General features: G+C 49.6%; 1 protein-coding gene across 1 annotated transcript in view; it reads left to right on the top strand.

The window, feature by feature from the left end:
- Positions 1-25,781, top strand: part of TDRD9 (tudor domain containing 9) — a 69,901-nt gene that overhangs the window by 8,756 nt on the left and 35,364 nt on the right. Inside the window, exons 3-14 of the mRNA XM_036244917.1 lie at positions 3,059-3,156; positions 4,516-4,737; positions 5,518-5,640; positions 6,851-6,931; positions 9,517-9,681; positions 13,800-13,903; positions 15,795-15,859; positions 17,777-17,831; positions 17,943-18,027; positions 19,098-19,155; positions 21,443-21,547; positions 25,624-25,721. Coding sequence (XP_036100810.1) covers positions 3,059-3,156; positions 4,516-4,737; positions 5,518-5,640; positions 6,851-6,931; positions 9,517-9,681; positions 13,800-13,903; positions 15,795-15,859; positions 17,777-17,831; positions 17,943-18,027; positions 19,098-19,155; positions 21,443-21,547; positions 25,624-25,721 — 1,259 coding nt within the window. The remainder of the gene's footprint in view (positions 1-3,058; positions 3,157-4,515; positions 4,738-5,517; positions 5,641-6,850; positions 6,932-9,516; positions 9,682-13,799; positions 13,904-15,794; positions 15,860-17,776; positions 17,832-17,942; positions 18,028-19,097; positions 19,156-21,442; positions 21,548-25,623; positions 25,722-25,781) is intronic.

Below are 25,781 nucleotides of genomic sequence, written 5' to 3' on the forward strand. Positions count from 1 at the left end.
TTTTTAGTGCTTGTAATTCTTTCGGTTTTAAGAGAATAGTTAACATGGAATATACAGAGGTGGGCAAAAGTATGTTTACAGGTGTAATACAAATAATGCAATAATAAATAAGAATACAAGAACAAACTGATTTGCATACTCACAACTATACGTTCACCCCACCTGTGTAAGGACTGAAAGGGGAAACATTCTAGTTTTTTTTTTTTTATTCCTCACCTGAGGATATTTTACCATTTTTGTTCAGATAGAGGGGGAGGGAGAGAGAGAAGAGAGGGCAAAAGAGAGAGAAACATTGACGTGAGAGGGACACATTGACTGGTTGCCTCCCAAACGATCCCAACCAGGACTGGGGATGAACCACAACTGAGGCACGTGCCCCTGACCAAAATCAAACCCGCCACTCATTGGTTCGGGGGCTGATGCTCTAACCGCTGAGCAAAACCAGCCAAGGCATCATTCTAGGCTTTTTTTTTTTTTTTTGGTACGTGCCCCTAGCGGGAACCGAACCCGGGACTCTCTGGTCCGCAGAGAGTCCAGCCGCTGAGCCAACTCGGCCAGGGCTCATTCTAGTTTTTTAATTTTGTCTTCAGCATACCATTCCATACTTGGAGAAAGTGAAATGTAGATACTTATTTTGAAGATTTAATTTCACGGTTAAATCGGTAATGCAGGAGTTGAGTTTATTTTCTAAAATGTATAGTGTCTAGATTTTAAGATGAGAAACGTTAACATGTTCTCCAGTTAAAATCCATCACATCCTGTTTGGAAACCCTAACCACTGAATTTTTTTGTTAGATTTCATAGTGGGGTAGCTTCGTGAATAAAAACTAATGTGTTTTATGGTTACCAGATTTTTCCAGTTCATGTAAAGTATTTTAATGTTAGTAACCCAGGATAAAGACTGAACACTGAACAGCTCTTTTTGAGGTTGAGGGACTTCTCATGTCGCTTTGGGACTACTTTGCCTTCTGTAATTTGATTTGCATTAAATTATCCATTGTCTTTTCCTTGAGAATGTAGCCATGATGCTTTCCCTGTCACCTACCTTTGGTTCGTTGCTGACGCCCAGATGAGAGACTGCACAGCTGCGAACACCCTCTGGTTCCCTGTCCTCCCTCTGGCGCTGGACATGGAGGCAGGCTTAGTCTGTGCCGGGTCTGCTTCAGCCAGTGACCTGGAAACGTCAGCTTGCCTTTGTGTGATGCGCAGGGGAAGGGCCGTGGTTTAGGCAGCACAGTTAGGGCTTCTGTGCCCGCAGTCAGGGCTTCTAAGTCCCATCCATGTTGCCAGGGGGCAGCAGCATTGGACCAGGGCTTCAGGTCTTAGCAGAAATACAGCTGCTGCCTTTTTGTCTTTCTAAGACTCTCTGTCAGCTTCTCTCCCCTTTGAAGAGCACCTCCCTGAGCTCCTCACTCCCGCTTTGTCCCCCACACTTGCCTGTGCCCCAATTTCCAGCAGAGTCCGGCCCAGGAACCCTTCCCTCCCTATGCCCTCATTCATGGGGCCATGTGGATTCTCGACCTTTCCATATAGTATGTGAAAAGGGTGTTACTGATTGAGACACTGCCAGCATCAAGAATGGGAAGGTGTGTGTGTTTCCCTGTTTATGTAAATATCATCTTCGTTCTTGCATTTGTGGGCTGGTCTGGATATCCAGCCTCCATTCAGAGTTCCAGATAATTGAATGACACGTAGGAGCCCAGTGTAAGTTAGCAAGTGTTCACACGTGGGATTTTACTCCAACTCTGTGGTTTGAAGGTAGGGTGGTTGGCTTTAAGGACTGTAGCTGAGATTGCTTCTGGAACAGCCCTGGGAGGAGGTTCACCAGTGGGAGGACGGAAGGGCAGCAGTGACATCTTACCAGCGGAGAGGAGGAACGGAAGGAAAGTGTGTGATAATGGAAGAAGGTGCTGGTTGTGGAGAGTTGGGCATCAGCAGTGAGGCTGAGCGGGTTAGAAAGCTACAGGGCAGGATGTGTAGGGCGGCCCCGAAGTCAGGGGCCCCTGCTGGCCCCAAAAGAATACATCCACAGAGGAGCTGCTTTTGCTTTGCGAGGTTGTGACAGCTCTAGCTCTTTTCTCTTCTCTTTAAAGTTCAGAACAAGTCTGCACACCCTGATTCAAATATAGGCAAGGAGCCATATTTTAGTTATATGTTATCAGCCCAATTAATAAACTGCAAATACATATAGAGAAAAAAAATAGGGAAACAAAAAAGAGCTTGGGTGCGTGCACATCAGGTGGGAGGGGACGATGGCAAGGTGGAGGGAGGCGATATGGGGACAGAGGGAGGAAGGGCTGGGGGAAAGGCCAGGTGGGCCAGGGACAGACATCTGGGGAGGGGACTGAGCTTGGGCCTGAACGTGGGCAAGACAGGGAGGCCGCAGAGTTTATTTTGGAAGTTCATATACCATGAATCTTGATGCTGTGTCAACTTGTCAAGTGGTTTCCAGAGGTCCAGAATTACAGGGGGAACATCTAGGAGGACGGTGAGTGAGTGAGTGAGACAGGTCGAGCGAGAGTCATGAGTCTTGACTGGAGTGAGGCTGCCCCTTTCAGGCTACCTGTGCTTCATAAGTTGTCTTTGGTTGTCTGCTAGCAATTTATTTTAGTAGCAAGGATTGAACACGAATACTTAACAAAATGGTGCGTTCTATTGAAGTCTCTAATAAATGTTTGTTCTTTAAGCTAACCCTTTGAGTCCTGGCCGCTTTGGCTCTAAGCTAACCCTTTGAGTACCATTTTCAAATGACGAGTACTATGCTTTACAGGTCTCATGTCTTTGAAGATAGTACTGCGTTTATAATGTTGAGGGCTGTGATGAGAGGACGGGACAATGCCCCCCTGCTGTGAACTATGAATACTGGGGACCAGGGCCTTTGTAGATTACCTGCTAACTGTGTTAGCTTGTAGAATACGTCTTTTTGTATTTGTGTGTGTGTGTGTGTGTGTGTGTAAATATGGTGTATATATAGATTAGAAATGATATTGGGTTGTTTGCCTTATTTTTTTTTCAGAGAAAAAGTAACATTGTATTTGTTCGCTTTGTCTGAATCCAGGTCCAAGGCCACCTTTGGCTAAATTAAGCAATGTCACATGCATCCCAGAGACAACTTACAAATATCCCGATTTGCCTATAAATCGATGTAAGGAAGAGGTAAGAGTATTCTTGTCATGATGTATGAATAAATGCTGAGACCTGACGCTTTTGGTTTATAGTCTGAAAGTGTCGAGGCCCTGGCATGTATGAGGCTCTGGAGCAGTGGAGGATGTGTCCAGGTGGTCAGCAGGTGGCAGTTTGTGTGACCACCAGGTCAGGGGGCTGTGCTTAATTTGTTCAGCATCCCGAGCTGGTCTTCTAACATTTGGTTTGTTGTCTAGTCTTTTCTCTGAAGTAGGTCTGAGTAAATATGTGCTCACCCTCCTGGAGAGCATCTTACAGAAAACTCACTATTCTGTTCCCTTAGAAAGCAAGTAAGGCACCCAGTCCCCCAGCGTCCCACTGAGCTTTCTTCCTGCTTCTGCCCTGAGTGCCCTTCTGCCTGGTGACTGACTTGATCTGTCACCGAGGTACCTTTTTGAGCAATGCTGGGCCAGAAGAGCAGCATTTACAGGCACTTCCTAAATGAGTTACATGTTATTAAAATGGGTAAAAATAAGCCTATTGGAAACTTTATTTACTATACTAGTGGAAGAAGCAGTTACAGATAGAACTAAATTTTCTGAATTTAATTTTTATTTTGTTTTAGAGTGGATCACACAATGTTAGTAGAGGAGATCTTGATTAGTGTTGAGGCCAGTATGCACATTGAGTGGTGTCCCTGGCCGCAGCGCTTATAGACGTCCAGGGTGGCGCAGGGCGCTGGTGGCCGTGGAGGCAATGCCCCTGCTGCCTGCAGCCGGACAGCAGAACCGAGCTGTTTAAACGTGTCTGAGGAGTTTGACATGGAATTTTAAAACCACTTGAGTGTAACAGTGTGTCTTCGTGTTTTTCTCACTAGAACTTCATGTTTCTCAGTAGAATTATTTTAAAACTTTAGAATAATGGAAATCTAGACTGAGCCCGAGCTGTAGAAACCCCAGTTCAGTTTTTCATTTTTCTAGATGAAGATGCAGACAGCTGAACCAGCCTGGTTTGCCGGAGCCTAACTGTTGCTGTCCATCATGGTCGAGAGGGTTTTAAATGTAGCAAATGTTTAACCTTTTTGCTTTCCTTTGTGGTATTTAGGTGGTTATTAACTTTTATTTATTTTTTAAAAATAATTTTTATTAATTTATTTTTATTACAGATGTTTCTCCTCCCCCCCCATTGACATCCTCCTCCCAACCCCCACACCCCATCCCCAGCTTTGTTGTCTATGTCCATTGGTTACTCATATATGCATTAACTTAACTTTTAAAGATGAGAGGAAAATAAATCCTGAAAGTCTTCCCAAGAGAAAGCTTTTGGTTCACAGTTAATACTTTGTATTGTTAATTTTGTGGCAAGTTTGAAAGCTGTTTTTTTCAATTCTAGGTTATTTCTTTGATAGAAAGTAATTCTGTGGTAATCATCCACGGTGCCACGGGCAGCGGCAAGAGCACTCAGCTGCCGCAGTACATCTTAGACCACTGCATCCAGCGCTCCACCTACTGCCACATCGCGGTCACCCAGCCGCGGAAGATCGGGGCCAGCAGCATGGCCAGGTGGATCAGCAGGGAGCGCGCCTGGACTCTGGGGGGCCTGGTGGGCTACCAGGTGAGCTGGACCCGGAGAGGACCCCTTTCCTGTTCACGTTTTATCCAGATCCAGTTATGTCCTGCTGGAAATGGAAGCGACTCAATTGCATATAGAGCAGAACTATGGCATAATTAAAACAAGAATGAAACTCTGAATTTTTAAAAATTTTTAAAATTTTTTATCCTCACTCGAGGACATTTTTGCATCTATCTTCAGATAGAGTGGGAGGGAGAGAGGGAGGGAAAGAGAGAGAGAGAGAGAGAAATATCGATGTGAGAGAGACACATTGAGTGGTTGCCACCCACACGACCCCAACCGGAGCTGGGGACAAACTGCAACCGAGGTATGTGCCCCTAGCGGGAACCAAACCCAGGACTCCCTGGTCCGTGGGCCGACGCTCTAACTGCTGAGCCAAACTGGCCAGGGCAAAATTCTGAATTTCTTGAAAATAACTTTATTTTTTTCCAGTTGAATAGAGAAGAAGTGAGAATTCGCAGGCTTTTACAATTTTACACTCATGGCATTTACAATTTTAACCTTTTAATTTTATTCTTATATGTAGATGTCTTCATTCACAGTTGTCTTAATGTAAAAGTGATAGAACCGGTATGACTAGACAAGCCAGGCTCCCACCCAAAAAGGAAAAAATCAACCAAACTTTAGCTTTACTTTGAACCCTGTGTTTTAGTGACCTGTAATCTTACCTCCATGAGAAAATGAACATGGCCTTGCTTGGGAGTTAAATGCAGTCATTTAAGCCTGAGACTTTCTCCTTCCCCCTTCCCTCCCCACATTTAGGTAGGGCTGGAGAAAGTAGCCACAGAGGACACCAGGCTAATCTACATGACAACGGGGGTCCTGCTTCAGAAGATCGTCAGTGCCAAGAGTCTGGTGGCCTTCACGCACATCTTCATCGACGAGGTGGGTGCTCGCGGTCCTCGCTGGCTCACAGGAGGAGCTGGGGTGGGCCCGAGTGGGGTCTTCAGGGCAGCGGGAGTCCCGGGGACAAGCCGGGTTGTGTGGAGTAGGAACCAGAATGTGGGGGTCGTGGGGCCTGCACACGAGGAGAGGCCTCCCTCTGGGCAGTCAGCGATGAGCAGCTTCTTCCCTCGCAGGTAAGAACAGGACGCCTGTGCTGAGGACGTGCTCTGGAGTCGCTGGGTGATGAAATAAGGGTTAGGAATTCCAGCCTTGATACGTGACCCTTACGTGCCACCTGGCGGCTGGTGTTTCTTTCCTCTGTACCTCTTCCCTACACTTCTGCTTCACGGGACTCAGGAAGGTGGTAGGACGTGGGATGACTGTCCCAGACTCAGTCACCTGGGCTGTCACACCGCGGAGAAGAGACCTGCTTTCACACGCAGCAGCTTATCTCTCCACTTTGGCAGAGAATGTCCCACAGTGGAATCTTACTGTCCCCTTGTGTGTCCAGGTGTCCTGACTGATAGGAAAATAGCCCCGTGTCCTGGCCCTGTGCTGTCAGCTGGCTCTGGTGTGGGATGGCCGGGGTGGCGCTCGTCCTTGGGTTGGCCCAGACAGGAAGGCCTCTGTGAGGAGGGCCACGAAGCAGCGCTGTCCCAGCGCCCTGCAGCTCTCCTGACCGGCCTGTCCAGGACCAGCCCTCCCATCGTCGGATCTGCAGTCCTCAAGTCACAGGACATGTCCTGTCAGCGGGCACCGCTGCCTGGGCGCAGCTTCCGCCCTGCCAGCACTTGCTGAAGTGACAGTGTGACCTGTGACCTGCAGAGGTGTGAGCTTGGCCCAGTGGTTCTCTGTGCTGGGGCTGGTGGGGATGATTTTGGTTGTCACAGTCACACCCAGGGCACTGTTAGCATTGAGTGGGCAGGGCCAAGGATGCTAAACATCACTCTCCCCAAGTGCCAGTAGGGTCCCAAAGAGAACCGCTGGGGGACAGGACTCACACAACCTCTTTTAGGCTCTCTGGTTTGTGGGTCCATGGTCTTTGCTTCCGTTTAGCCAGGACTGACCCCAGGAGTGACACCAGTCCCTCGAGGAAGCGCACTCAGCAGAGAGCTGACTCGCCACCAGCAACTCTTCCTTGTTCATTCAGCTATGCCGTGAGTGCAGTGCTGCCGGTGCCATGTAGGGGAGCCCCTTTCTTATTTTGTAGGTACATGAGCGAACCGAAGAAATGGATTTCCTGCTGTTGGTAGTCCGCAAACTTTTAAGAACAAATTCACGTTTTGTGAAGGTAAATTTGATTTCATGAGTAACAAATATTTAAGATTAAGATTTGTTATTTAGTTTTTGTTTTTATTAATCCTCATCTGAGGATATTTTTCCATTGAGTGGAAGGGAGGGGGGAGAGAGAGAGAGAGAAAGAGAGAGAGAGAGAGAGAGAAACATTGATGTGAGAGAGACACATATTGATTGGCCACCTCCCGCATGACCCCCACCGGGGCCGGGGACCGAATCCGAAATCCAGGCATCTGCCCTCTGACCGGAATTGAATTCAAGCTGATGCTCCAACTGAGGAGCCAAATTGGTCAGGGCTGTTATTTTTGTTTCTCTTTATTTTCACATAAGCTTTTGTTCAGATAGAGTGGGAGGGGGAGAGAGAGAGAGAGAGAGAAACATCGACGTGAAAGGGACACATCGAGTGGCCGCCACCCACACCATCCAACCAGGGCCAGGGACAAACTGCAACCGAGGTACATGCCCTTAGTGGGAACCGAACCCGGGTCTCTCTGGACTGTAGGCCGACGCTCTGACTGCTGAGACAAACCGGCCAGGGCTAAGCAGTGACTCTTAAAACCCATTGCCATGTGGAGTCCAGATCTTGCTGGCAAGCTGGCTAGGGGGAGTGCTCTTAGGGTCAGAGTTTGAAATACATTTTGGTTATTCTGTTGTATTAATTGTAAAGCTTTTTCTCCAGCCTGTAAAAAACGACCTAATGATAAATGACTATAATGAAATGCTGGGTATTAGAGCTTCGATTCCGGTTGAGTGAGCACCACAGTTTAAAGGTCTGTGACTGCGCCTGCAGTCTCTGTTCTGAAAATAGCACCAGAGCACACGGAAGGCTGAGAACTGTGAGGCACACTGCTGTTTTAGGGTTTCAGTTACGAATTAACTGAAAGTTCCTGGGGGTGGTAGATATTGTTTATACCTTATCTGAACAGAAAGGGAGGCGTGGACTAGGCCACAACTGTGAAGGTTTTAATATTATGCAGCCTAGACATAGGTCCGCTAGCGTTGCTAACCAGAGGCCTTGGGAAACCACTTGATAAAGGGTAGCAGTAACTGGGCTGTTCGTCGTTTGGGAAGGGGCTGCGGAAAGACCTGCTGTCCATGGAAATCAAGTGTGTCTAAATCAGTGTTCTGTCTGCAAGTGTTTCATCTGTTTGTTCATCTAGGGAAACACTTCTCTCCCACCCCAAGGTGGGGACCGTCTACCTGGGGTGTTCTCCTCTGGTGGGACTAGTAAACAGAACTCGATGTTAGCAGGGCGTTGTCTTTCTGCTTGAGGTCACTGAAATGAGAGCATTTGGCCATTATGTTCCTTTTGGAATTTTAACTTAAAGGTGACATTAAAGATTGTTCAACAAATTGGAGCATTTGATTGTTGTTCTAAGACCGTTTTTGCTCTAAGATAATGACCTGATTTTTTTTTCTAGTTTTCAGTAGTAAAGAGAATTAAGAGTGCCGTAGATTTTCAGTCACTGCCCTGCTGACTGGTGGCAGGGACCCTGTGCTTGCTTTATGAGCAGCAGGAGATGGCTGTTCAGCGTCAGCATCTTCATGGTAGTTTGAGAATATATGGAGCAGAGTGTTTTCTGAATGAGAACCTTTATAGGGTGTATGTAATTGGGCCAGGAAATTAGAATTCAAATTCTAGATGGTTTTGTAATCAGTTTTTTGAAACACTCAGAAATTCCTTTCTTCTTACTTTTTATATTTATTTATTTTGTTAATCCTCACCGGAGGATACTTTTCCATTGACTTTTAGATAAAATGGAAAGGGAGGGAAGAGGAGGAGAGAGAGAGAAAAACATCATCCATGTAGCCTGGCCGGTGTGGCTCAGTGGTTGAGCGTCGACCCTGCACCAAGAGTCGTGGGTTTGGTTCCCGGTCAGGGCACATGCCCAGGTTGTGGGCCCAATCCCCAGTGGGGGGCATGTAGGAGGCAGCCAGTTGACGTTCTTTCTCATCGATGTTTCTCTCTCTCTCTCCCCTCCCTTCCTCTCTCTCTAAAATCAAGAAAGAAAAAGAATAAAAAGAAAACATCGATGTAGCCCTGGCCAATTTAGCTCAGCGGTTAGAGTGTTGGCCTGCAGACTAATGAGTTGCGGGTTCGATTCTGTTCAAGGGCTCGTGCCTTGGTTGTGGTTTGTCCCTGACCCTGATCGGGTCGATGCGGGAGGCAACCAGTCGATTTCTCTCTCTCTGCCCTCCCCGCCACTCTATCTGAAGATACATGGGAAAAATATCCTCGGGTGAGGATAAAACAACAACAAAAAAATACACCAATATATTGGTTGCCTCCTGCATGACCCCAGCCAGAGATGGAACCTGCAACCTAGGTATGTGCCCTTGATTAGGAATCGAACCCGAGACCCTTTGGTTCTTGGGCCAACACTCTAACCACTGAATCACACAGGATAGGTCCTCTGGGAATTCTTTAAACTGAACTAAGCTGTCTCACACTAGATTAAAGCAGTGTGTTCTAATAAAGTCTCAGAAGTTGTTAAAGCAGCAGACAAGCCGGAATTCGCAGAGCAGTTCTTTTCCACCCTTACCGTCTCATCCGCTCTCTTCCTGGTGCTCACTCTGCAGGTCATCCTCATGTCGGCCACCATCAACTGCAGGGAGTTTGCGGATTACTTTGCCGTTCCTGTCCAGAACAAGATGAACCCTGCATACGTGTTTGAGGTGGCCGGGCAACCCCACTCGATTGAAGAGTACTACCTCGGTGACCTGGAGCACGTGCTGCGCTCTGCGGTGAGCCAGGGCACAGGTTCTCCAGGGCAAGTCCTGGAAGGGGCGCTGGGCTGCTGGGGTCTGAACTGCATCGACGCCGGTAGTGATGTCAGCGTGAGCAGCTGCCTCTGCTCCGGCAGGCGGCTGGCTAGGCTTCACCTGACATGGGGAGGTTTGTCGGGTTGCGTCAGGGTGAGGCCAGTGATGCCGTGAAAATGTAGGGTTGATTTCAACTTTTAAAATGACACTTCAAAAGAACAGAAGAATTGGAAGGATTTAGTAGTGCAGATTTACCGGCGCATCACCGAGGTCCTCCAGCCGACACGCACGGAAACGCCAGGCGGGGGTGCTCGCTCAGGTGGTGCCGCCACTGCTCTGCACTTCCTCCGGACCGTGCTGGGGCCCCCTGCACCCTCCCACCGTCCAGCACCCACATGCGCTCAGTCATCCGGGCTCCGGAGGCCCCAGGGCTGGAGCGTTCTCACGCTTCTTTCACTTCAGGTGACTGCGCCTGTTTCAGGAGGACCACTCGGCTGTTCTGTAGGACGGACGGACCACTTGGTGGCTCTGTGGGACGGACGGACCGCTCGGCGGCTCTGTGGGACGGACGGACCGCTCGGCGGCTCTGTGGGACGGACGGACCGCTCGGCGGCTCTGTGGGACGGACGGACCGCTCGGCGGCTCTGTGGGACGGACATACCGCTCGGCGGCTCTGTGGGACGGACGGACCGCTCGACGGCTCTGTGGGACGGACGGACCGCTGGCGGCTCTGTGGGACGGACGGACCGCTGGCGGCTCTGTGGGACGGACGGACCGCTCGGCGGCTCTGTGGGACGGACGGACCGCTCGGGGGCTCTGTGGGACGGACATACCGCTGGCGGCTCTGTGGGACGGACATACCGCTGGCGGCTCTGTGGGACGGACGGACCGCTCGGGGGCTCTGTGGGACGGACATACGGCTCGGCGGCTCTGTGGGACGGACAGACTGCTGGGCGGCTCTGTAGGGTGTCCCTCTTGCGACTGGCCTGAGACTTTCCTCTGGAGTACAGTGGGGTTCTGGGTTTGGGGAGGGGTTCCAGGTGTGCATGCCTTTGTCTCATCCTTTACCAGCATGTTCCTCACTGGCACTGTTGGGCTGACCCCTCCCTCCACTTCCCACACCACCTGGGTGTGTCCTCTCACTGTCCTCTGGAACTGAGTCCTCGGTGCCGAGGGCAGTGGACAGTTTGTACTTGTGACCTGCTTTGGAAGAGTGAGTGAGTCCTCCAGTCTTCTCCACGAGCCAGTCTCCCTGCTTCTTGCTGACGTTTCTTTTGTGCTGTGTGTCTGACTCCCAGACTTTCACACGACCGCTGTGGATGTGTGTGGGGTTGGGCCAGGCCTGGGCATTCGCCACCTGGGCCCGTGGGTCGTGATCAGCAGGCTAGAGAAAGTGTCCTGTCATTGGTACCTGATAGGTGGTCAGGAAATATTCAGGGAATGAATGTTCTACACTTAACCACGTACTAGTTTTAAGCCTTACAAAAAGAGTGTCATACAGAGTGTGTCACGTCAGAGGACCTTGATCAGAACCCCCTTTGTCATTGTTCTCACTGCCCCAGTCACCTTGCCCAGGCGCCCTGTCTGCTGTTACCAGGAGACGTAGCCGCCTCTCCCGCGGTTCCGTCTCCCGCCTCCACCCGAGAGCCTGGACTTCTCTCCACGCACACTCCTCTTGTCCACGTCCAAACAGAGCTTCCTGTTTCATCTCTAGAAGCACCCTCGTAGTCCTGTGCTTCCCGTAGCTTTCCCAGACTTTGTCTCAGCCCCCAGCGTCGACGCCCTCTCCACCCTGTGCTCCTCGCTCCTTGTCCCCGTGCTTCACTTCAGCCGGTGACCCCACTATGTCCACAGCTGTCTGCCCTGAACATGAACTTGCCTGACCTCTGTAAGGGCCACACCATTGGCCCCTTGCATGCCACTGAAAGTCATGCTGCCCTTGGGTCCCACGGCCCTCCTGGTCCTCTGGCACCAGCTCCGTCTGTGCTTCCAGTGTTCTCTGAAGAGTCCTCTGCCTGCTTTGCTTTCAACTTTTTTCATTGTCAAAACCCTTAGAAAAGCCCCCAAACAATTCTAGAAGGGTTTGAATGCCATGATTGGAGTTTGCGAAAACGATCTTTTTCTATTTATTTTTTGTATAATGTGTTATGGTAAATATAATTGTTTGGATAAAGTGTAAAATTATTTAAGGTAAAGGTTGACCTTCAAAAGTGGACTTATTAGACATGCTCCTTTAAAAGTATTCACTAAATAAAAGTCAGTTAAAATTTTTTTTCTTTATTGATTTTAGAAAGAGAGGAAGGGAGAGGGAGAGAGAAACATCAATGAGAGAGAACATCGATTGGTCGCCTCCTGCGTGCCCCCCACTGGGGATCGGGCCCACAACCTGGGCATGTGCCCTGACCGGGAATTGAACTGGGACCTCTTGGTGGATGGGTCCATGCCCAGCCACTGAGCCACACCAGCTTGGCAGAAGTCATTTATTATATACTAGTAGAACTGTAAGAAAAATGAAAAACGCATTATTTGAATATTAGCTGACCTAATTAACTGTTACATAAAAGTTGAAAACCAGTTTGCATCTGTGGAAACTTCTCATCCCTTGAAGGGTTCTTTTGAGGTGTCCTTGACAAAATCAAATGCGGTATCACACACATTACTTGGTAAGTAAGATTAAACAAAGTTTTCTTGGAAAAACTTCAGAACAGCTGTAAAATAGATTTTATGGAAGTTCTGGCGAGACACTTGCTCAGTGGTGGTCTCAGCCATGACCACTGTCAGCTCAGAGCGCAGCTGTTACCTTGCTGCGGGGCTGCCTCTGGTCAAGTCATGTCCTGAGAGGTGCCTGAGGGCCATCCCCAGGGACCTGGGCTTCGTCTGCTTTAGTGACAGTGACCCTAAACCCGGGCAACACACTACGATGCAGAGGTGTTATTATTGTGATTTTTAAAAAATTTATTCTCACCTAAGGACATTTTTGCATTTATCTTGAGATAGAGTGGGAGGGAGACAGCGATGTGAGAGAGACACATCGATTGGTTACCACCCACACAACCCCAACTGGGGCCAGGAACAAACTACAACTGAGGTACATGCCCTTAGCGGGAACCGAACCCGGGCCTCTCTGGACCGCAGGCCAACGCTCTAACCACTGAGCCAAACTGACCAGAGCTATTGTGATTTTTTTTTTAATCCTCACCCGAGGATATTTTTCTATTTATCTTCTGATAGAGTGGGAGGGAGAAAGAGAGAGAGAACCATCTATTTGAGAGAGACACATCAATTGGCTGCCTTCTGCAAGACCTTGACCAGGGCTGGGGATCCAACTGCAATCTAGAAACGTATGTGCCCTTGACTGGAATCAAACCCACGACTCTGGTCTGCGGGCCGACGCTCTAATCGCTAAGCCAAACCAGCCAGAGCAGAGGCGTTATCATTGTAAATTGACCGGTATGTGGGGCATTCCCTTTTCCTGGGACTTTTGATTTTTTTTTTTTTTTTCAATCATTCTCACCCGAGGACATTTTTCCATTTTTTGTTCAGGTAGAGTGGGAGGGAGAGAGAGGAACAGAGAGAGAGAGAAACATCGATGCGAAAGGGACGCATCGAGTGGTTGCCACCCGCACAACCAACCAGGGCCGGGGACAAACTGCAACCAAGGTACGCGCCCTTAGCGGGAACTGAACCCGGGTCTCTCCGGACCGCAGGCCGATGCTCTAACCACTGGGCAAAACCGGCCAGGGCAGGACTTTTGATTTTTAAGGACTACTTCCTGCATGTGATGAGGTGGATGTCTTGGGCCCCTGGAAGTGGCGGGAGATGATAGCACTGACTCTGGGCCTCCGCTCCCGGGCCCCAGAGACACTCGGAGCAGTGTGTTCTGTTTTCAAACCGGTTTCCTGCCGGCACTTCTGTGCCTGGACTCTGACCCTCGCCGGGTGTCCTGTATGTCAGTGCGTGAGTTGTGTGTGACACTTTGCCCATGCTCTGACACTGGCTGCAAACGCTGTGACCTCTCTGGGGTGTTCATCCCAGTGATGCACTGAAGGCAGTGCCGCCCAGTCACTCACATGGTGTCCCGGTGTCCCCTCTGGTTTCAGCTTCCTCCCCATGTCCTGGAGGAGCCTGTGATCACCAAGGATATGTACGAAGTCGCCGTCTCCCTCGTCCAGATGTTTGACGACATGGACATGAAAGAGAGTGGGTAAGAGACCCTCAGCTGGCCACATGCTGGACGTGTAGGGTGTTAAAACTTGGGTCGCTCAGTTTGAAACTTTATGATGTTAAGATTTAGCTGTAGAAACTTTTTTAGTAGTCACTCTATAGATTTAAAAATAAAGTTAGTATCTTGCAATATTTTACTGGAAATTCCCACTTGAAATTAGTGAAGACCATGCCATGTGTGATCTTGGGACTGACAGGTTTGAAAGCTGGAAAGCGCAGCCTGAGGACCGTTTTCCAGACCCCGCTGTGCTGTCCCCACGGTCTCTCTCTCGCAGAGGTGGGCTCCCAACGCCAAGTCTCCTGGGGTCCAACCGAAGCACCTCTTCCTTAGCAGTTTTAGGTTGTAAGTGGTGGTCAGTGTAGTTTTGAAACTAGGGTGCTGCATTCTGAGCCTTCACTGTGCTCACTGCCTGCGGATCTCACCTCCTGTGCCCATGGAGATGCACACGCCCCAGTGTCCCTTCTTGCCGTCACCAGTGGTGAAAGGTAGACAGACTGGCGTGCGTAGTTACTCACTGTCCCACATCCCTCCTGGACAGACCTAGGACGAGGGGCCTCACTCTAGGCACCCCTCCAACTCCCTTCAGCTGAATGCTTCTCAGCTCTGTTTTTTTTTATCCTCACCAAGGACATTTTTCCATTTTTTGTTCAGATAGAGTGTGAGGGGGAGAGAGGAAGATAGAGAGAGAGAGAGAGAGAGAAACATTGATGTGAAGGGACACATCAAGTGGCTGCCACCCGCACGACCCAACCAGGGCCGGGGACAAACTGCAACCGAGGTACATGCCCTTAGCGGGAACCGAACCCGGGTCTCTCTGGACCTCAGGCCGATGCTCCAACCGCTGAGCCAAACCAGCCAGGATGACACACAACATTTTCTTTCTTTTGGGCACAAACTGTTCCAGGCTTTTCACCTAGTTTTTCTCTGCAGTAGATCGGGATCAATTTTGTTTATCTTTTCAAATAACCAGGTGGGTGGGGTTGCAAGTTTGCAGAGGAAGGCTCCTCATTTCACACAAAGTAATATAGTGGCAGGAACCTGGAGGGGTGGGGGTGGCAGAAGGGTATGATTTGAGGCCTTATTCTGTGAAAGGGCTTCCTAATAATAGTTGGGACTCCTTAGAGTTTATTTTAAAGACAGTTTTAAATTGATTTTAGACAGAGAAAGGAGGAAGAGGAAAAGAGAGAGAGACATTGATTTGTTGTTCCACTTGTTTCTGCATTCATTGGATGACTCCTGTATGTGCCCTAACGGGGATTGAACCTGCAACCTTGGTGTATCGGGGTGACGCTCTAACCAACTGAGCTACCCACCCAGGGCATAGAATTAATTTTAAATGTTTTGTATTTGAGGTTCTGGATTACAATAACTAATTTTCTTTTTTTTTTTTTTTAATCCTCACCTGAGGACATTTTCCCATTTTTTTGTTCAGGTAGAGTGGGAGGGAGAGAGAGGAACAGAGAGAGAGAGAGAGAGAAACATCGACGTGAAAGGAACACATGGCATGGCTGCCACCCGCACGACCGACCAGGGCCGGGGACAAACTGCAACCGAGGCACACGCCCTTAGCGGGAACTGAACCCGGGTCTCTTCGGACCGCAGGCCGACGCTCTAACTGCTGAACCAAACCAGCCAGGGCACAATAACTAATTTTCAAGGAAAACTTTTACAGATGGTTTTTAGGAGAAAATAATGGGAACAAAGAGGTTTGGGGTCCCCAGTAAGCCTGGGGTCTTGGGAGCCATCCTTGGGACGCTGCATTCCCTTACGTGGGAGAAGGCTGCACTGTGTGCTCTGCAGTGCTAGGATTCTGGAGAAGCAGCGCTGTCTTCACCTGGGTTAACATCTGCACACCTCACGTTTCCAACAGGAACAAGAGCTGGTCGGGCACGCAGTTCGTGTGGGAGCGGAGCAGTGTGCTGGTGTTTCTGCCCGGTGAGTGTCAGCTCGGACCCCGACTTGGAGTGCCTGCGCAGAGGCTCATGCGTGTCTAGCACTTGTAGTGAGAAACGGTGTTCTCCATTTGGGCTTATTCTTTCTAAACCTGAGAATGTGAACAGTTGGAATTTTCAGTTTTGCTAGTTATTGTAACCTTTGTGTCGCTTACAAGATTGATAATGAAGAGTTTAATTTTTTGGAGGCAGTCTTACCCCTTCAAAATTTTCAATAAGATACTAGACTTTGTTAAATTTGCTTTGTTAAGCCTGTATGTGGTTATAAATTTGAGGTAATTGTCATTAGTCTCTAATAAAGCTTGTTTGGTAACATTAAATACTATTTTTATTTTTTTATTTTTTTATTAATTTACTTTTGTTACAAATGTTTCTCCTTTTTCCCCCATTGACCCCCTCCTCCCGATCCCACCCCCACACCTTTCCCCAGCATTGTTGTCTATGTCGATGGTTACGCATACCTGCATATAAGTTGTGTGTTTTATCTCTTCCTTCCCTCCCCCAGCCCCCCTTCTGAGGTTTGTCAGTTGGTACCCTACTTCTATGTCTCTGAGTCTATTTTGTTCATCAGTTTGTTTTGTTCATTATATTCCACAAATAAGTGATATTAGTCTTTCTCTGATTGGCTTGTTTTGCTTAGGATAATAACATTAAATATTATTAAGTCATAGTGGTATTATTGTAATACTGTGAGAGTCATCATGTTAGTCCTTGAGTTTCTTTCCGAGTATTTCAGAAAATACTCTTAAAATACCCCAAAAGATTAATTTTTGTTAAATTGTACTTTTTCAAAATGATGTGTTTGATTTTTAATGAGGTGGAGCAGCTTGATGGAACATGGTGACAGTATTCAGTCTTGTTGTGAAGGCGCTGTGCAGAGCACGTGACTCCTGGAGGCAGTGGAGACCCAATCTGCAGCCCAGCTTTGAGCTGGAAGCTCTGGCTCATTTGCTTTGCTGGCTGTGCGTCAGTGTTGTATCCAGGGAGCACCACCAGTGGGTAGTGGGGTGGAATTGCATTTGCCCCAAGAGATACCAAATCTCGGTGCAAAAGGCCTGTTAAGGAGAAAGGTGACCAAAGTGGAGCCATGGAGGCGCTAGTGGAACGCCTGATAGGGCATCAGTTCCTCGTAACTGATACACATAGCCTGAGTCATCTGTTTATAAGTGATCCTTGATAGTTTGTCTTCCTTTTGTGTGTTTATGAGAGCTCAGGTTTCACATACTCTTATTTTATTAATTGGCCTTGCGTGAAGGCTTCTGGATTAGTTTTCTAGGGCCACTGTAACAAAGTGCCTGGCTCAGCTGTGCAGGCCTGAAATAACAAATGCACCTTCACGTGCTGGCATGCTGGCAGCACTGGTCACAGTCCCGCACCCGCAGGCTGCGTTCCCTCCAGGCTCTGCGGGAGTCTGTCCCTGCCCTCTTCCAGCTTCTGGGCTACGTCACCGCTGTTTCTCCGTCATTTGCGGTATCCTCTCGGTCTCTCATCTTTTTAAATATTTTAATACTTAATAGTAATACTATTTTATAGTGATAACATTTAATACTTTTTAACGATTATTTTTTGGTTGTAACGACTATTTCATGCTTGTTGTAGGAAATTAAGAAAATCAGTGGGAAAACAATGTAAACTGACTCACGTGGCCAGCCGTCACGGGCAGCCACTGCTGCAGAAAGGAAACCGAGAGGAATACAGAGGTTTTCACCTTTCGAAGTCTAGTACTCTGTGTTGTTGTACCTTTTCACTTGTCATCCCAGATGCTTAGGTGGAGAGGGTGAAGAGCAAATCAAATGAGGCGGTAGGGCCTTCTTTGGAAAAGATGTCATCTTAATTTAAAGGTTGGTTTTTAGCAATAAATACAAGTGTTTTTCTTTACCTCCCCTTTTTTCTTCTCTAGGTCTGAGTGAAATAAACTATATGCATGAACTTCTCACAAACATGATTCAAAAAAGGTGTGTTTAAATGATATTGCTAATTCTTATAAGCAATTGTATTGTTTCTGCCTTAAATAGTTTGATCTCAGTGAAGAGTTGTTCATTTTGTTGCACTCATCGGTTTCCTAGGCTGCAGGTCTATCCCCTGCACTCGAGCGTGACACTGGAGGAGCAGAACAACGTGTTCCTGAGCCCAGTCCCTGGATACAGAAAGGTAGGGTTGGACCGCTGGGGAGGACGCCGGTGGTCCCCCTGAGGGGCCCCGTGTGCTGCAGCTGGTGTTAGTCACCTAAACGAACGCCTGCCTGATGAGCCAGGCCTTGTTTCATTTTGTCTTTGATTTCGACACTAGTTTGCTAGGGTTTTTTATTTCCTTTGTCATTTCTCAAAGCTGGGACTATTCTGGTGTCCCTGGCACTGCTCTGGCGACTGTGGTGAGAACCCTCCTGGTTTATGAGGATGTATTCAGTCTTAGCTTGTGTGGAGGGTGGGGTTGTCCCATCACAGCCCTTCTGGAGCCAGCTGCTGCGGTCTGGGGCCCTTGACCAGGGGAGTTCTGAGCCTCCAGGGCAGCCTCGACCTGCTGGAACCCAGGGCCACTACAGCTGCAGCCTTCCCTGGGTTCCAGCAGCTCCCATCTTTCGCCCCTGAGAGGGACCTCCTGGGGAGGAAGTAGTACTACACAGATGTGTAGGGTTCCGCACATGTGGAATTGGGCAGGTGACTTGGGTCTTTCACCTGTAGTTGTGTGACTGAGTTATACTTTGAAGATCGGGGCAGTAATATTTGTGTTTCAGAGTTAGGAAGGTGAATTGCCTGCACTTACATTGTGGCACATCCATGCCCGACACGAGGCAGGTGTCCAACAAAAATAGCTGCTGTCTACTGACCCCTCACTCACACCAGGGGCAGGTCTGAGCATTTTCCATTTATTAACTTGTGTGGTCTTCACAGCAGCCGTGAGGGTAGGTGTGACTCTTTTCTCCATTTCATATAAGAGAAAAACCAGGTAAGTGACTGGCCCGAGGTCCTACCTGTGGAGCAGAGCTAGGGTCCCGGCAGGTTCGCTGTTGAGGCCGCACTGCACTGACTCCTCCACACCCCCCGCCCCAGGACCTTTGATCAAGTGTGATGTGGATAAAATGGGAAATGACGAATTTTACATTTGGATCCTGTATGTACATTAAGAAGCTCTTAAATAATCTGAGTTTTGAGTTTTTTAACTTTGCCTAGTGATTTCCAGTGTCTGGTTAAGAACGTCAGTCTTTCCTTGATGTTTGATAGATTATTCTGTCCACCAACATTGCAGAGAGCTCTGTCACCGTCCCAGACGTCAAGTATGGTAAGCCCCCTCGCTCTCCTCCTGAGCTGCGCTGTGTGGGTTGTCTCCCTGGGCTCGTGGGAGCATGAGCAGAGGCCATGCTGGTTCTGGTGCAGGGGTGGGTCTGAGGAGCAGCAGGAAGGCGGTGTGGCCAGGACGTTCGGACAAGGGGCGGTGGCCTTGTCCTGTGCCGGGGATGGTCTGGGTGCTGGGGAGGAGCAGTAGCCAGGGGTGGGATTGGGAAGACAGCGAGTGAGACGAAGACCGCTGTGAGTGGGTAACGATGAGAGGAAGGTGAGGCAGTGTGGCCAGGGATATTAGGAACAGAAATAAAACTTTTCAGGTTTGTTAATAATCTGAAAAAATAAAAACCTTAGGCCTTTACTGTGGAGATGGGGGACTATTGGAGAATTCTGAGTCTAGGGGTGACGTAACTGATGGTCACCTATCAGAGTCTCTTGGGGACCAGACCCTGAGGCACAGGAGAGGAGGTAGATGAGCGGGCACACTCAGCCGGGAGAGGTGGACGGTCCCGAAGGGGACATGGACGCAGGAGGCAGAAACAGTGGCCAGTTTTGGGCAGATTTGAAAGGCGTTGCTGAGGCGAAAGATGCAGGACTTTGAGGGACTCGAGCGTGACTCTGGGCCCTTGCGACCTCAGCTGAAAGTGGGGGCCGAGGCCATGGTAGAGACTGGAGGGCAGGTGCGGCAGGACCTGGAGGAAGCAGTTGCCTGTGTGAGCCTGGGCATGGGGCGGAGGGGCAAGTTGGGTGGCCACAGAGGGCAAATAAGGAGGAGATACCTGGGGCAGCCTGTGGGGCCTGGACACCCCGTCAGAAAGCCTTTGAGGTCGGTGAGCAGACACCTGCTGATGACAGGTCAAGGCCGACAGCTGAGAATGGCGGAGGGACTCAGCCATAGGGACGTTGTTAGGGACCTTGACAAGCAGTTTTATCGGAGGCAGAGCCTGCAAAGAATGGGCTCAAGGTGGGCAGAGGAGCGGGTGGAAGAGGGGTGCAGACAGGGAGGCCAGGCAGACACTCTTGTGAAGGGAGCAGAGAGATGGGGCTATGGCCGAGGGCAGTGGGCTAGGGAGAGAACTTGTGTCCTGGCAGGAGACCCAGCACTTTTTTGTTGGGTGAGGGCAGCAGTCCTGGGGATGGTGCTGAGAGCTCTTGGCTGTGAAAGGGACCGGGCCAAGATAGAGAGCGCGGGGTGTACTTCTGATTACGGGGGAGGCTGGCTGGTGAAAAGCAGGGCTTTGAGGGGCTCTGATGGCCTCTGCTTCCTTGGAGATGAGGCACACAGTCATCGCTGAGAGAGTGAGGAGGGAGACGGTGTCAGGAGAAGCCATAAAATGGTTCCCTAAAAAGAGGCACAGGGTGTAGACTTGGGGGGGTGTCTCTCTGTGGGCCAGTCGAGGCTGGTGACCAGGAGGTGAAGGGACAGGCAGCCTGCTGGCTAGTTTACGGTGTCTGTCTCTGGCCACTTGCAGTTTGTGGTGTGTGTGGACAGCTGTCACTGATCTGTGCGGGGCACAAATGTAAAGGGTGCAGGGGCTCGGGTGCTGGGCAAGGACAGACTGATGCGTGGACTGGGGCCTGTGCTCTGGGCAGGAGGGCAGTGTGGTCCTATGGGGACACAGTGAGGGGCAGGCCGTGGGTCCTCACATGGACAGATTGCAGGGCTCCTGTAGCTCTGGATTCGAGAGGGATGCTTGACATTGACTGGAGGAGGAGGAGTTGTGGTGGTCGGGGAGGGAGCTGACGTGGCTGGTGGGCTGCTGGTCGTTAACTAGTGGGAGGCCCCCCAGGTGCAATGTGAGGGTGCAGGAGAGCCCACGGCACCCTGCTGTAGACACCCTGCTGTAGCCAAGATGGGAGGGTCTGTCCAAGAAGAATTTCGGGGGATCTGTCACCTGGGTTTACAGATGAGGACACTGAAGCACAGAGAGGCCAAGCAGCTTGCCCTGCCTGCCCGCCCCTCCACCCCAGCCCCAGATTCAAATCCCACAGGCCGGTACTGGCCACCCCCTAGGGGCCCTGCCCCCCAGGGACCACGGGCTCTTGGGTGCAGCCCAGATGGGCTTAGCCTGTGACATGTCGGGTTCTGCACGGATCTGTCCTTTAGGCCCAAAGAACTCCCCCCGGCCCCGGGTCCTTGGAAGAGAGAGCATGAGCACAGCGCCTGGCCTGGGCAGTACATTCCCAGACCTCGGGGCTGCATCTCGTTTGTCACTGTGCACTGTGGCTGTTACACGCTCATTTCTTGTCCGCATTGTGTTTACATTCCTCTTTTTGGATGACAGTTATAGATTTTTGTTTGACTAGAACTCTAGTTTGTGATGAAGACACGAATTATCAGAGTCTGCGCCTGAGTTGGGCCTCAAAAACCAGTTGTAACCAGAGGAAAGGTAAGCTTGATGCCTCAGCACACACTCACTCGTGTGTCATCTTCGAATGTGTTTCCTGTGTGTTTACTCTTATCAGATCCTTCCTTCCTTTGCATGGGTGGGGAACCTTGTTTCTGCCAAGGGCCATTGGGATATTTATGACATCACTCTCAGGCCAGGATATTTATGACATCACTCTCGGGCCATACAAAATTATCAACTTAAAAATTAGCCTGCTAGCCAGCCAGTGTGGCTCAGTGGATTGAGTGTTGTCCCACAGACTGAGAGGTCCTGGTTCAATTCCCAGTCAGGGCACATGCCTGGGCTGTGGGCTCGATCCCCAGTAGAGGATATGCAGGAGGCAGTCAATTGATGTTTCTCTCTCTCTCCTTTCCTCTCTTTCTAAAAAAAAAAAATCAATAAACACTTATTTTAAAAAAATTAACCTGCTATATTTGGTTAGGCTAACTTGGTGAGGTGTGTGATGTTAGCTGGTATTGATTTTGTGGGCCTCACATGCCTGAGGGCAGAATGCTCCCCACTCCTGGTTTATCGCAACCAGTTTTAAGATTTGAGCAACAACATCTCACATTGTAAGACTCGGCACTGTGCCCCTCCTCTTGGCCATCAATCCAGGCGAGTCTCTGTGCACACACATGGATGCGTCCTGTCCCCGCCGTGCTGTCCTTAGTGAATCTACAAGCTCTGGCCAGTGGTTCTGGAAGCACGGGCATCGCTTTGTTAGTGTTTGGTAGTCATCCTTTGACTTCTCTGCGAGTGTTGCTCTCTCTAGGGGTGTTTTCCTGAACCAGCTGCGCAGGTTCCCTTTTTGCTGAGACGTGCACATGTGTCCCTGCGGCGGTGGAGGTGCGGTCATGTGTCTAGGGTATTGGCCACAGTGCAGTTGTAGTTGTGACCTCCTCGGGGGCCTGGCTCCAGGGGGCAGCGCTCTTGGTGTGGACTGAGAGGCGCTGTGCTTTCCTAGCCTTTGGGGAGTGGGCAGTGGCCGCCCCAAGAGTGAAGTTGCCTTGTTCACACCGCGGAGTGGAGCTACAGCGCTGCACAGAGGAGGAGCCACCTGCCTGGGTCACTGCCCAGGGGTGGGGCTGGACCCGGAGCCCTGGAGTCAGCCCAACTTCTCCACAGGACTCACCAGAGAGGGGTTCAGAGAGCATGTTAGGTAGTCGTGAAGCAAGGTCCTGAGCCCCTCATCACTTTGGAAAACCTCATGTCGAGCTGTGTGTTGTTACAAAGGTAGATGAAAAGTTCAAGTTAATCATCTCACTGTGTTTAACCTCCCCCACTGGAAATCCCCTGAAAAAAAAAGATATGCTTAAAAAATGACTAGAAATAAATATACAAAAATGTTAAAAGTGATTATCTTTGGGTCAGTATTGAGATTAATGGAGTTTTAAACTTTGCATTTTTGTATGTTCAAAGTCTCTAGTTAGAAAAATGTTCTCATACAGGAAGTTGTAGAAATAGTACCCAGAGTCCCTCGGGCCTTTTCCCAGCATGTCAGCAGCCACATCTCACGTAAGGAGTGCGGCACAGCCAGGAGCCACGGTCTCGCTGCACTCCCACGTGTTTCTGTGTGGCTCGGTGCACCCATGTGTACATTCCTGTACCCACCACTGCAGCCAGGGGGCTGGCGGCTCCATGCCCAGAAGGGACTGCCTGGTGCTGCCTGTTGCTCTCTGCCAGCCACTGATCTGGTCTTCACAGCTGTCGTTTTGTGCCTTTGAGGGTCATGTAGTATGCACCCTCTTGAGACTGGCTTTCTTCTTTGTTGTCATGTCCTTAGTCAAGATCCAAGTCGCTGCACATACCAGTAGTCCCTCCCTTTTCGTGGCGGAGAAGAAGAGCATTGCACGTGTGAGTGGTTTCTGTAGCTTAGCACCTGTGGTCAGATGCAGCCACTGAGTATTATGTTTTGAGTGGACGGAAGTGTCACTCAGGGATCCCCAGTCCAGGAGTGCACTTGCTGGTCACATGTGAGTCTGTGTTTAGTGTACAGGATGCTGCCAGCTACTTGCGTGTGCTGGCCGTGCCATTCCAATGCCTGTCAGCAGTGAGTGTGACCCATTTCCCGCTGTCCCTGCCAGCACTTGCTGCAGCCATGGTCTTCTTTGTTAACTGGGGTGACATTGGTAAAGAAAACTATGTAGGTTTCAGATGTACGTTTCTATAATACATCTGTATATTGTGTGTTCACCACCCAAGTCAAGTCTTCTTCCCTCAGCATTTATCCCCCTTACTTTCTTCCACCTCCCCCACCCCCTTGCCATTCTAAAGGGTGCACAGTGACGTCTCACTGCTCTGCAGTGCGTGTCCTAATGGCTGCTTAGGGTACGTGTTTTTCTTGTTATTTTCCACCTGCACCTCTTCAGTGGAGGGTGCATGTGTCTTCGGATTGCTTGTATTGTTACTGGTGAGTTTTGAGAGCTTTGTGTAACTTAGAGACTGTCGTCATTCCAGTGTCGCGTGCACATCTTTTCTCCCCTCCGTGGTGTGGTTTGTCCTTTCATCCTGGTCACAGGGCCTTGCACAGAGAGCGGACTGCTGTCCCTCGTGGGGATCAGTTTTTGGCATCATGGGAAGAGCCCTTGCCCAAGCCCTCGGCCGCAGAGGCTTTCCTGTGTGTAGCTCTCCGTTTCATAGCTTCGTGTTTTGCATTTAACATCCGTGATCCACTGCAATTAAGTGTTGTGCAAGGTGGGTGTTTTGGGTCAAGGTTCATTTCTTCACCTGTGGATGTCCACTTCTGGCCCCACTGTCCCCTTTCACTGAACGTCTGAGCACCTCTGAGATCACTGGGGTGAGCTCGTATGGTTCTGTCTGGGTTCTGTGTGTCCCAGTGAACTGTGTCTTCCCTCCCCCCGACCACACTACCTGATTACTTAGGACTTCTCAGCATGGAACACCCTGATTCCTCCGGTCTGCTCTTCATTCCCACGTGTTTTAGCTGTTGTACTTGGCCTTTCCACATAGGTTTTAGAGTAAGCGTGTGCGTATCTGCGAAGACCCATGCTGTACGCACATTGGTGGAGCGTACCGTGCGTGCGCGCGTGTGTGTGTCTGCATAGCCACCTGGTCCCTGAGCAGTTTCTGTTAGCACACCCTGCAGGTGTTGTCAGGTGAGCATTTGTGTTCAGCGTGATTATAAATGGTGTTGCATTTTTTTTTGGTTTTACATGTTCAATACTACATAAACACCTTGTGGATTCTGTGTGTTGATCTGGTATTCTGTGGCTTTGCTGAACTCACTGATTTGCTCTAGGAGTTGTTTTGGTTTTGTTTGGTCATTACCTTGGGTTTTCCTACTTAGACAACCTTGTCATTTGCAGATAAAGAGGGGTAGGGGTGGAGGTCTGGAGACTCCACCCAGCCTCTTGGTTGGGGGAGCTACCGGGGAAGAGTTGGGGTGCAAGGGAGTGGGCAGGGGTCTGGATTTTCCACTGACCTCCTGACTCCACACTTGTGGAATAAGAGCACCTGCCTGGCTCCTGTCTCGTTTTTCAAAGGCTGGTATTGATTAGGGCAGCCCCATCCTCTCCCTCTCTCTTCTCAGGAGATTTTATGTGTCAGGGTAGAGGTGTTTCTGCTCCACAAACCACACAATCTCCCTAGGATAGCTGTTCTGTGGTGATCCCCGCAGGCTGGTCCTGAGCTCTGCGTGTGATCACTTGTCTGCTGTGCAGCAGCTGTCTTGGAGGTGCCTTTGAGGAGGTGTTAGGGTGACAGAAGACCATAGGGAAAGCCATTTCCCAAGAGAACAGCAGTTCCCTTTGTTTGGTGACCTCTTTTTTTGCTGGCATGAACTATGCCCCACAGGAAATGTGTGGTATTCATAGTGTGTTGATTTCCAGTGTGTGGGGGCCAATGCTTTTTTCAGAAACACAATGGATTCTATACTTGTTCCTCTCTGTGTAGAGAGGACTTCGAGCACTAACGTGGTCCAAGGTTCTTATGATTGGGTCTGCTAGATAGCAGAGGCCTTTCTTAAATTAATATTAAATGGTTATTCCTAAGCATGTCTTTCTGCTAATATTGATGCAATTAATGCCAAATGGCCTTTGACTGTTTCTTCTGTGAAGGCCGAGCTGGACGCGTGTCTAAGGGCTACTGTTACCGCCTGATACACAGGGATTTCTGGGACAACGCCATCCCTGACAATGTCATTCCGGAGATGTTGGTAATATGCTTGATCAATTGCAAAGTTCATTTTTCTGTAGACAGTTGTGAAGTGTCTTCA

This window comes from Molossus molossus, unplaced genomic scaffold, assembly GCF_014108415.1.
Source record: "Molossus molossus isolate mMolMol1 unplaced genomic scaffold, mMolMol1.p scaffold_m16_p_1, whole genome shotgun sequence".
Classification (NCBI taxonomy): Eukaryota; Metazoa; Chordata; class Mammalia; order Chiroptera; family Molossidae; genus Molossus; species Molossus molossus.